The 12570-nt window shown below is 45.9% G+C and overlaps 1 protein-coding gene across 2 annotated transcripts in view; it reads right to left on the reverse strand.

Annotated features, from left to right (window-relative positions):
• The window catches only part of BCAR3 (BCAR3 adaptor protein, NSP family member), a 150113-nt gene that overhangs the window by 68043 nt on the left and 69500 nt on the right, over positions 1-12570 (reverse strand). For both annotated transcript variants that reach the window (XM_017879775.1, XM_017879773.1), the window contains exon 3: positions 11621-11660. In XM_017879775.1, coding sequence (XP_017735264.1) covers positions 11621-11660 — 40 coding nt within the window. The remainder of the gene's footprint in view (positions 1-11620; positions 11661-12570) is intronic.

The following is a 12570-nucleotide window of genomic DNA, read 5'->3' on the forward strand; positions in this document are numbered from 1 at the left end:
TCTCGATCTCCTGACCTCGTGATCCGCCCGTCTCGGCCTCCCAAAGTGCTGGGATTACAGGCTTGAGCCACCGCGCCCGGCCGAGAAGTCTTATTTTTAAAGGTAAACAAACAAGGCTGGGCGCAGTGGCTCAAACCTGTAATCTCAGCACTTTGGGAGGCCAAGGCAGGCGAATCACTTGAGCTCACAAGTTTGAGACCAGCCTGGCCAACGAGAAACCAGGTCTCTAAAAAAGAAAAAAAAAACCAGCCAGGTGTGGTGGTGCATGCCTGCAGGCCCAGCTACTCATGAGGCTGAAGTGGGAGGATGGTTTGAGCCTGGGAGGCAGAGATTACAGTGAGCTGAGACTGTGCCACTGCACTCCAGCCTGGGTGACCAAGCCAGACCTTGTTTCAAAAAAATAAATAAAATAAATAAAATTTGGGACAAATGAGGATAATATACAGAGTAATGAGATAGTGACTTGGGGGCTGCTTTTAGTAGGGATGTCAGGGAAGGCTGTTCTGAGGCAGTGAAATGTGAGTCAAATGAACCAGCCACATAGGGAGTGGAGCCACAGTCACTAAGCTGGTATTTGCTGAGTGCTAACTATATGTGGGGCACTGTGCTAAGAACTAAGAACTTCACATGTATTCACTGTTTAATCCCCCGAAATTCCCATTTACTGCTAAGGAAACTGAGCTCCAGAGAACTTCAGTAACTTGCCCAAGGTCATATAACCAAGAAATGGCTAAAACAGGGCTCTGGATTTGTATTCGTTTCCCAGGACGGCCATGACCAATTACCACAAACTTGGCGACTTTAAAATAGAAATGTTTTTATTGTCTCACAGCTCTGGAGGCTAGAAATCCTATATAAAGTATCCGGAGGGCCACGATGGCTCTGAAGGCTGCAGGGAGGAGCCTGCCTTGCCTCTCCCTCACCTCTGGTGGTTGCCGATACTCCTTGGCTTGCAGACTCATCCCCCAGTCTCTGTCCTCACATGGCCTTCTCTCTCTATGCCTGTGTCTGGTCCAAATCTCCTTCTTCTTACAAGGATACCAGTCACTGGATTAGAGCCCATCCTTGTCCAATATGACCTCATCTTAATTTGATTATATCTGCAATGACCCTATTTCCCAATAAGGTCACCATTCACAGGTACTGGGGGTTAGGACTTCAACATACCGCTTTTGGGGGACATAATTCAACCCACAGCAGTGTCCTAGCACTCACTTCAAACCACTCAGCTATTCTGCCTCAGAACCTTCCAGGTCAATGGGAAGGCAAAGCCCCAGGGACACTAGGGAAAGCCAGGGTGGCAGAGGACAGTGACTATTGGGGTGGCAGGAGATGAGGTTAGAGGTCAACAGGCCACACCAGATTCTAAGTCCAATATGGAGCTGAGTCCCATCAGAAGCCACAGTTTCAATTCTTGCCTGCCTGTTAGTTTTTGAGTCTCTCAGCCATTCCTACCTACAGTTTGGGATCTCAGAAGAATCCTTCTTTGAGCTAGGGAGGATGGTGCCTCAGCTACAAGGCTGACGCCTGCAGCACAGAATACAAATCCACACAGAATGTAAATCTGGTCTTATTCCTCTCACTGGCCAGACCATGTTCCTTTTAGCACCTCCAGAGGGCAGCTCCAGGGTTTGACCTTATCTCAAACCATCAAGTTCAGGAGGCCCAGTGAGAAGTCACTTCTCTCTGACTTGCGGCACAAGAAAATCCATCTCAGGCTGCATGGACAAAGCAGTGTCTGGGCTGAGGAGTTATCTAGGCAACCCTCAGGCAGGAGCAGTCAGGGTTCAAGTACCTATGCTGCCCCACACACCTGTTCATCCATCTGGGCTAAAGATGCCAGAACCGACCAGGGCAGCAGAGAGATGCTGCTCAGAGCTGACAGGCACACCTCACAAGATGCAGAAATGCGTCCAAATCCTGCATAGTGTGACAAAAGCACTATCCTTGTGATTGTGCAGGATCACAAAACTTGCCCAAGGACTCACTTTTGTTGAAAGCCTGTTAGGCATTATTGGGAAGGCAAAACAGAAACAGTAAAGGTGCAAAGAGTCTATAGCAAGGGTCAGAAAACTCTTTCTGTAAAAGGTTCTGTTAGGCTTTTGGGGCCATACTGTCACAACTACAGAGGCCCTGACTTAACAATGCTTCCACTGATTTTCAACTTTACGATGGTGTTAAAGTGATACATATTCAGTGTGCTTCAAATTTTGAAATGTGACCTTTTCCAGGCTAGCAACATGTACCATGATACTCTTGGGTGATGCTGGGGTAAACTATAATATTCAGTGGGTTAAGCTATCATATTCGCTAGATTAGGTGTATTAAATGCATTTTCAACTTAGGATATTTTCAGTTGATGATGGGTTTATTGCAATGTAGCCCTATTGTAAGTGGAGGAGAATCTGTACTCAATCCCACCATTATAGGAAAAGCAGCCACAGACAATACATAAATGAATGGGCATTGCTGTGTTCCAATAAAACTATTGATGCACATCAAAACTGGAACTTTATACAATTTTGCTACTCTTTTTTTGATTTTTAAAAAGCCATTTTAGCACTTTGGGAGGCCGAGGCGATGGATCACCTGAGGTCAGGAGTTCAAGACCAGCCCGACCAACATGATGAAACCCTGTCTCTAATAAAAATATAAAAAATTAGCTAGGCGTGGTGGTGGGTGCCTGTAATCCCAGCTACTTGGGAGGCTGAGGCAGGACAATTGCTTGAACCCAGGAGGCAGAGGTTGCAGTGAGCCGAGATTGCACGGTTGCACTCCAGACTGGGCAATAAGAGCGAAACTCCAACTCAAAAAAAAAAAAAACTCATATTAAAATATAAAATCCACTTTTAACTTAGTGGTCATACCAAAATAGGTGGTGGGTTAGATTCGGTCTTAGGCTATAGTTTGCTGACCCCTTGGTCTAAAGATATCCACAAATGGTCAAAGATAAACGTCACTGTGGTAACAAGGTTTCCAAATGGACATCCCCTTTCCTCCCTATTTACTGGCTTCTGGCATAATGCTAGGTACTGGTGTGGTCCCGGGAACTGCCCCCAGCTTCTCTCTCTCACCTGCACCATTTACATCCTGTTAGAATCTCTCAGCTTCCCTAATAACTGGGTCTTAAGTCTATCTCTAAAAGGCCTTCAGCATGTGGCCTAACTTTCATTCCCACTGTGACTATCTCAGGTCAGACTCCTTAGAAACACTTTCTTTCCTGAGAAAGTGTTATCTCAGGTAACACTTTCCTGCCACCTGGTCTGACCTGACTGAACAATTACAAACACATGGTATATACTAAAAAATATCTGTTGAAAGAGCCACTGCAGTCAAAAATCTTCAAGCTTGGCACTTTCTCCATTTCACCAAGGGTCAGGCCTCCCTGGTGTGGCCCATCTCAAAATGGAAAATTTCTCCTACTGAGGTGGTAGCACTTAAGGACTGAAATATAAGGCTTTAACTTGTCTTTTTTTGTTTGTTTTGATACAGAGTCTTGCTCTGTCACCCAGGCAGGAGTGCAGTGGAGCGATCTTTGCTCACTGCAACCTCTACCTCTCAGGTTCAAGCAATTCTCCTGCCTCAGCCTCCTGAGTAGCTGGGATTACGGGCACACGCCACCATGCCCGGCTAATTTTTGTATTTTTTTAGTAGTCAGGGGCTTCACCATGTTGGCCAAGCTGGTTTCAAACTTCTGACCTTGTGATCCGCCTGCCTCGGCCTCCCAAAGTGCTGGGATTACAGGCATGAGCCACCACACCTGGCCTAGCTTGCTTTTTAAGCTCAGGCTTATTGGGTATAATTTGCATTCAGCAAAAGTCACCCTTTTTAGTACAATTCCATGAGCACTGACAAACAACCCAGCTGGGTAACTATCACTACAATCATCATATTTCTATTTCTATCGTCCCCAAAAGCTCCCTGGTGCACTTCATCTCTTCCCCAACCTCTTTTCAACCATTTATTTGTTTTCTGTCACTATAAGTTTTGCCTTTTCCAGAATATCATACAAATGTAACTATAGAGTATGTAGCCTTTGAGATTGTCTACTTTCACTCAATGTAATGTATTCAGGATTCATGCATGATATGGTTTGGCTGTGTCCCCACCCAAATCTCATCTCGAATTCCCACGTGTTGTGGGAGGGACCTGGTGGGAGGTAATTGAATCATGGGGGCAGGTCTTTCCCATGCTGTTCTCATGATAGTAAATAAGTCTCATGAGATCTGATGTTTAAAATGGGGAGTTTCGGCTGGGCGCGATGGCTCATGCCTATAATCCTAGCACTTTGGGATGTCGAGGTGGGCGGATCATTTGAGGTCAGGAGTGCGAGACCAGGCTGGCCAACACGGCAAAACCCCACCTCTACTAAAAACACAAAAAAATTAGCTGGGCATGGTGGCCCATGCCTGTAATCCCAGTTACTTGGGAAGCTGAGGGAGGAAAATTGCTTGAACCCAGGAAGTGGAGGTTGCAATGAGCCAAGATCATGCCACTGCACTCCAGCCAGGGCAACATAGTGAGACTCTGTTTCTTAAAAAAATAAGTAAACAAAAGTCCATTCCTCTTTATGGTTAAATAATATGCCACTGTATGAGTATACTACTTTTTTCCAGTTGAAGGACTTTGGGGTTGTCTCCAGTTGTTTTTGTCAATTATGAATAATATCACTATAAACATGGATATAGACTTTTATACGGACATGTGTTTTCATAAGGTTTTACTTTTTATAAATGGCCACATTTTCACAGACCCGAAGGATAAGATTCCACTGAATGAGGGAGACTATCGTCCATACCTAGGATGTGGGAACATCCTACCTCAGCATTTTTCGTAACTATAGTAACACCAAACCTCCCAAGAATATTTGCAGAGAATGTTTTTGGGGTGGAGTGGAAGAAGTTGGATGGGAGCTCCCTTTCGTCCCTCTGCATGTGGGCCCTAGAGCGGGCCAGGGCTGTTTTACATTCACTGCTGGCGGCGTTTGATCTCTGGTCCCACAGGGGCCAGCGCTGGCTCTGCCAATGTGCACACTCAGGCAAAAACCTGCAGAGCCAGCCAATCAGCCCATTATTTGGTTCATATAACTTGTTAAAATCTCATGGAATGTACAGCGTGCCATTGTTTTTGTAAGTCCCTTTCATACTTTGCGAGCTGGCTAATTCAGAGCAGACTGGCCTGCTTTCCTGCTGGAAGAAAAGGCTTCCCTCAAAGACAGCTATTTAACTGTGACCATGGCTGCAGCCATCTTGAGCACAAAAAGGGAGCTGAAGTCACGTCACCCCTTCTCCACTGAGGTCTCTGGCAGCCAGGGCACTTATTCTTGGTGCTGGAATTTGCATAATTACTCCTTTTTAAATATGCTGGGTGACCTAATGTATCCCCAGTTGGCTGCAGGAAATGGCCTTGCTGAGATCTAAGGCTTGGATGGCCTGTAACATCTATAGACCTAGAAGACCCTTTGGGAAGGAGAATTTTCGGAGCATTGACCCCACAAAGGACAGCTTCCTGAGTTTCTCTGGGGTCATCTGTACTGTGAAGGGAGAAGCTGCAGGGCGCTGTCCCCACTGAGAATAACAGCTGCAGACTTGTCCTTTCTTCTCCTGGCCTGCGCGTCAAGCTCAGAGACTGTAGGTCATTCTATTACAGCTCACAGTGGGTCTAACAAGAACCCACCAAGGCTGACTACAAAAGAAAGAGGACATGCGTTCACTAGGAATCTAGCCAGGAACAAAAGGCTGCATTCCGTCCTGACACTTCCTCACTGCAGTCGCCTGGAGAGCAGGCCTTTGTCCACAGGCGGGCAAGCGTGCTGTTTACAGCCTGGCTACAAAAAACCACTTGCCTACTCACCGCTAATTTGAAAAAAACAGGCATTCCAATATTTTTTTCCACTTCACCATATTTTCTAATATATCTTATTTGGTGACAATTTATTTAAAAATGGAAAATGTATAATAAACACTTCTTCTAAAAGAAAAATCACCCAGCCCTGCCCTAGCCAATCACTTCCTCCCTTAAAAAACTACAGCTTAAATCACCCCCAGAAAAAGAACTCTTTACTAAAATAACTGTAGGGCTGGTGTGTGAAGAGGCCAAAAAGAATTAGTCTTGGCCCAGCATGGTGGCTCGTATCTGTAATCCCAGCACTTTGGGAGGCTGAGACAGGAGTATCACTTGAGGCCAACAGTTCCAGACAAAGCCTGGGCAACATAGTGAGACCCTGTTTTTATAAAAAATAAGAAAAAAATAGTCAGGCATGGTGGTGGTCATCTGTGGTCCCAGTTACTTGAGGGGGCTGAGGTGGGAGGATTGCTTGAGCCAAGTAGTTCAAGGCTTCGGTGAGCTATGATCAAGCCACTGCACTCCAGCCTGGATAACACTCCAGCCTGGATAACAGAGTAAGCCCCTGTCTCAAAAAACAAAATAAACAAAACAGCACTAGTCTTGAGCCTAAAAGGAATATAGGTACAAAGGGGAAGGAGAAAATGTAAATTTTTTTTTTTTTTTGAGACGGAGTCTTGCTGTGTTGCCCAGGCTGGAGTGCAATGGCCCAATCTTGGCTCACTGCAACCTCCACCTCCCAGGTTCAAGCAATTCTCCTGCCTCAGCCTCCTGAGTCGCTGGGATTACAGGCACCTGCCACCATGCCCAGCTAATTTTGTATTTTAGTAGAGTTGGGGTTTCACCATGCTGGTCAGGCTGGTCTCGAACTTCTGACCTCAGGTTTTCCACCCACCTCGGCTTCCCAAAGTGCTGGGATTACAGGCGTGAGCCACCGCACCCAGAGGAGATAACATACATTTATATTTAGTGCAGGTTGTGGGGGCAACTTCTGAAGCTTAAAGATGCAGTTCCAGGGGTAAATAAAAGGAAGAGAATGATAAAGAGTGGAAGTGAGCCTAGGCTTCATAGCTTTAAAGAGGGTTACAGAAGTGAACCAAAATGGATCACAGAGTAATGTAGGAGTGCTGGGGTAACTTCCACTCTTCTGGGAACACCGTGGTGGCAGTTATGATCCATCATGGCCTTGGTCTTCATATCCAAGATACAACATGAAATGGTCTCCTGTTCCAATCAATATGGCAATCTTAGGATCAACAGGGATATCACACAATTAAGAACTCTTTACCACTGGCTACAAGATTTTCCTCTCCAGCCTATTCTAGATATGGAGAATCCTAAAAACTTAAGCTAGAAGGAACATTAGCCCACCCCAAGGTTTCTATTGTGGGGACAATGGAACCCACAGAGAGCAGGTGGCAAATCCAGGGTCATATTACTAATTAGAACAAGAGAGTGGGCTGGGTGTGGTGGCTCACGCCTGTAATCCTAGCATTTTGGGAGGCCGAGGTGGGGGGGTGGATCACAAGGTCAGGAGATTGAGACCATCCTGGTTAACACCGTGAAACTCCATCTCTACTAAAAATACAAAAAATTAGCCAGGTGTGGTGGCGGGCGCCTGTAGTCCCAGTTACTTGGGAGGCTGAGGCAGGAGAAGCGCTTGAACCAGAGAGGCGGAGGTTGCAGTGACCCAAGATTACGCCACTATACTCCAGTCTGGGCGACAGAGCAAGACTCTGTCTCAAAACAAAACAAAACAAAAAGGACCAGAGTGTGGACCCAGCTCCCTCGCTGGGGTGGGGGGTCTCAGGGGATGTGAATCTCTGTTGGAAAACTATCTGGGAAGGGGAACACACGGAGCTGTTATCATTTATTAACATTTCAGCACTACTATTTTATCAAATTTTCTAAGCAATGAGGTAAAAATCTGGCCAAATGCAATGGGACAGTGAGTAGATTCAGCAGTATAGAGATAAAATTCTACTTCATAATTTTGCCTAGGGTTATTGGCTCTAAAAGATATTTCCTCCTATTAAAAAAAAAAATGTTTGGTTTTATCTAGGGTAAGGTATGCTAGGTACGCAGAGGAAAATTCCAGAGCTGTATGCCAGGAACCGAAGTCACTAACTACGTGGTAAACAGCAGGAGGAAGGTGGAGCCACTCTGGAGGGTTCGGCTTTCCAATCTGGAAAAAATCTTTCCTTTCAATCTTGTGAAATAGAATCAATTACGTTTGACCACAGAAAAGGCCCTCATAATTAGACAAAAGTTAAAACCAAACTCTCAAGATGATCATGTTCTGAGCTACTGTGGGGGGGAAAATATTGTGAGGCGAGAAAGCTAGGAAAAACGGGGAAAAAAAAGAAAAGAAAAGAAAAATTCTCTCCTTTAAGTGCCGGAATTAAAGAGACAGAAACAGTGAGGAATGAGATCCCCAAATCCCTGGGCTACTTTGGATCTGCAATTTATTTTCCTCTCACATCCAAATATCAAATTGAGCCTTTGGGGTCTTGGTGCTGTCAGAAGTCCCAGCAGGAGGCCAGCCTGCTGGACAAGGTAAAAGAGCTGCCAAGCAGCCCTGGGGCTTCCCAGCCACGCATATTTTCCTCCATTCCACTTGGGATGAACGACCGGTAGCTAAGCAACCAAGAAACTGGTCCCCTTTCACCCGGCATGAACGTACTGCAACACAAAGGGTGCGCGGTGCTAGAAGGACACACATACAAACTGCCAGAGCTGAACACTGGATTCTTTCTCCACCCAGCTCTCTCCTGCCATGACACTGCAGTCCTGTCGCCCCACCAGCTACGAGAGTCAGCCTCAGTACCTTGTCTCTCCCAGACCCGAGGAGGCAGGAGGCAGGAGGCAGTCCCAGACCTCTCTCTTCTATCTGGGCACTGAAAAAAACAAGGGAAGATGGCTGGAAAGTCTCTGATGGGGAGGGGAGAAGCATTTTTTTTTTTTTTTTTTTTTTGAGACGGAGTCTCACTCTTGTCGCCCGGGCTGGAATGCAATGGTGCAATCTCAGCTCACTGCAATCTCCGCCTCCTGGGTTCAAGCGATTCTCCTGCCTCAGCCTCCTGCGTAGCTAGGATTACAGAGGCCTGCCACCACACCCGACTAATTTTTGTATTTTTAGTAGAAACGGGGTTTCACCATGTTGGCCAGGCTGGTCTCGAACTCCTGACCTCGGGTGATCCACCCGCCTTGGCCTCCCAAAGTGCTGGGATTACAGGTGTGAGCCACAGGGCCCGGCAAGGAAGCAGCATTTAAAGACACAGGGAGGGAGGGAGACCTGGGGCTGGAGCTCCTGCCAGTATTTGGACTGCTATCTGTTGGCCACAACTGGGTGCTTCCCCTGCCCGGATGAGACTCAGGATAGGATAAGACTCTCCCCATTCTGGGGTCAAAATGGATCCTAAAGTTTGGCTTCGTGATGCTTGTTTTTTCGACCAATGAATCTGAACCCACTGGAAGGGGTCTTTATGAGACAACATAATTCACATAGAACTACTTTTCTCTAAGCTCAAGAGGCAGTCAGTGCACAAGGGGATTGTAGACAAGAAGAAGTTAAGGGGGTCAAACTGCACCTCAGTTTATCTGCAACTCTCTCACCTCCCTTGATTTATCTCCAGCCATGAGGCACCAGCTGGCATCAACTTATGAGGCCTTCCTGGCACTAGTCAGCCTGGCTCCACAGGGCAACTAAGTGTGAGAAGTCCTGCAACAGACCCAAGCCAAGAAGATGGGTCCCTGGGTCCTCTTGGACCTTTACGTCAGAGACCGCTATGGACGTGCTTTCAGAGCCTTAGTGTCCATAGAGGCAAATGAAAATACCCCACACTGGCCCAACACATTCCCAAACCATCCCTCTAAACCAAGGGTGAAGTGAAAAAGAAAAAAAAGTGATACATTTAGGAAGGATATAGACACATCATTTATAAGGCTCTGATTAGATTCAGATCAAGTTAGGAGGAAAGGGTACCTTTCGGAATACCTCAACACGTTCTTGAAAAGGAGAACCCTCTGAATCTCAAAGAGCAGTTCCATCACATCTCACTGCCAGGAGAAGGCAAAGAGAGCCCAGATAAACAGAAGCCACTGACAACTCCAAAATCTCTTCTTTGTCAATACCACTCAACTCACAATGATTGATACTCATAAATGAGATGCAATAGCTTGGATAACACCTAAACGGGCCATTCCAAAATCCTCTATATTTAGCTTGAGAATACACCACCAAATTATCTTAAAAGGGGTTTGGACTTTTGTAAAAGAAAAGACTGAGGTATTGGAGTAAGAAGAAGGCAGAATACTTGCTGAGCACAGCCAGACTGGCCCATGGTAGGAGACAGCCAATTTCTGAAACATGGCATGGAGTGATTTTTAAAGGGCTGTTGTTACACACTGCAGAATTCTAGAGTGCATTTTTTGTTAAGTCAAATCAGTCTACGCAAATAGCATCCTCTAATACTTTGCGATGCATAACCTGCACAAAACATGTGATGCATCTGGGAGGGACACAGATACACTATTTATAAAGCTCTGGCCAGATTCTGGTGTGGTGGCCCTGCAGGTTTAGGGTTACACATTTTCTCCCATGAAAACAAAGCTCAGTTGTCATTCGGGGATAAGAGACGGGAAAAAAGAATATCCACCTTTATTCCAACAAACTTCACTACGACTGCCCCAAGGGGCCAAGTGGTTCTACTGGAGCTTCCTCCTCTTCCGTCCATCCTCCGGTCTTTTAAAGAGGGAGGATATGGTAAGACTCTGGGGAAGGCACGGGTACACACAAAAGCGATAGGCCTACATACTCTGAAACTAGGATGCTGCTCTTGGGATAGTGAAGGTGGAATGAGGCTCCTGATTCTAAACTCTAACTCTTGCCACGATTTCTCCCAAAAAATAACTATGTTGTCATAAATCCAAGAAACCAAATGTGAGAATCAGACTTCTTTCTTCTGTAGGAGGTGCCAGAATACAGTTTCAAAAATAAAAGAAAATAAAGCAAACAGCAACACTGGAAAATGAGGAGGCAGAGGGAAGAAGTGAAAAGCATATTTTCTTCCTGCTCAGAAGAAATACATTATTTAGAAGGGTTGAATATTTAGAAGCATGGACTGCCAGTCCCGCTGGAAAGTAACTAAGTACCTAATATTACTACTTGACCCCAGATTAGCCCTGAACAAGAGGGTGGCTCTTGGAATGGAAAAGATGGCTCACAAAATCTCAGGGAGGCTTCGGTCCTCCACTGAAGGTAAATACGGGTCCACAATTCCTCATCTACATTCCCAAATCCAAAAAACTCTGAACACAAACATTAAAAAAACCTCACTTGGCAGCAAACTCATTTGGTGACACAATGTAACCTGAACTACGTAAAATAATTTGTTATCTATTTATCCCTCTTAGTGTGAATACTCTTACATGTCACTGTGAAACTAATGAGTGTGATTATGGACTGCTGACCCCAAACCTCTCTGGGGGTATTACTATACATACTATATTACCTTTCCAGAAAAAAAAAAAAAACTCTGAATTTTAAAACATATCTGGGTCTAAGGCCAGATAAGGGTACCTGTAATAGGATGACGTGAGACCCCTACAAAATTTACCAAAGGCCTAAGGGAGTCAAATTTTCTCCCCGTTGTTTTGGCGAGTCTAACCAGCTTTTTACACAAACCAGGCTGCAACATTACTTAGCAACTTTGTGATCCAAATGGAAAATCTACTACCCAGGGTCATGGCTACATGTTTAATCCTGATTTCCTACCTTCACATATTCCAGAGTTGGGTCCAGAAGATGTGGATCCCTGAAAAGAGAAAATATAAATATAAGAATGGTTGGGAACGATGCATTCTTACATTGAGTATAATATGTCCAACATTATTTCACCCTATTCATTAGGTTACTAAGCTGGGCCCCATCTCCCAGACAGTATTCACGACAGGATGTGTGTGGTGGGGTGGGAGATACCACCGTGACCTCAGCCTAGAAGCTCCCACATGCCTCCCTGTGAAATTCAGGTCCAGAATGTTAGAGTACTTATATGTGGTAATTCTAGATTTACTTGAGCATAGAAAGTGAAAGTCTGAAGCAAAGAGCTCAGGGGATGGCAGAGGTGGGAGGTAGGCAGGACTGGGTATGCGAACGTATGGCACTTTCGGTCACTGGTGGTGTCTGGGTTAATCCCCAAAACGTCCCCACCAGTGACTGTGTCGTGCCCACATTGACAGTAAGAAAAGAGAGGCTTAGGCGGGTGGAGGGGCTGCCCCAGGTTGCCCAGTGCCTGGGTGATGGAGGGAACGGAGCCTTCTCTTCTCATTGCTGGCTGTTACCCATCCACTCCTGGTGAAAACCTCAGCAATTCATCCTACTGTTCTGTGTGCCCAGTGTTTTTATTCCCCCATACAGGCCAGGTGCAGTGGCTCATGCCTGTAATCCCAGCACTTTGGGAGGCCAAGGCGGGCTGATCAAGGCAGGTGGGGAGCTCGAGACCAGCCTGACCAGCATGGAGAAATCCCATCTCTACTAAAAATACAAAATTAGCCGGGTGTGGTGACACATGCCTGTAATCCCAGCTACTAGGGAGGCTGAGGCAGGAGAATCGTTTGAACCCAGGAGGCAGAGGTTGCGGTGAGCCAAGATCACACCATTGCACTCCAGCCTGGCCAACAAGAGCGAAACTCCGTCTCAAAAAAAAAAAAAAAAAAAAAAAGAGG

The sequence above is a fragment of the Rhinopithecus bieti genome, unplaced genomic scaffold (assembly GCF_001698545.2).
Source record: "Rhinopithecus bieti isolate Rb0 unplaced genomic scaffold, ASM169854v2 scaffold_11919, whole genome shotgun sequence".
In the NCBI taxonomy this organism is placed as follows: domain Eukaryota; kingdom Metazoa; phylum Chordata; class Mammalia; order Primates; family Cercopithecidae; genus Rhinopithecus; species Rhinopithecus bieti.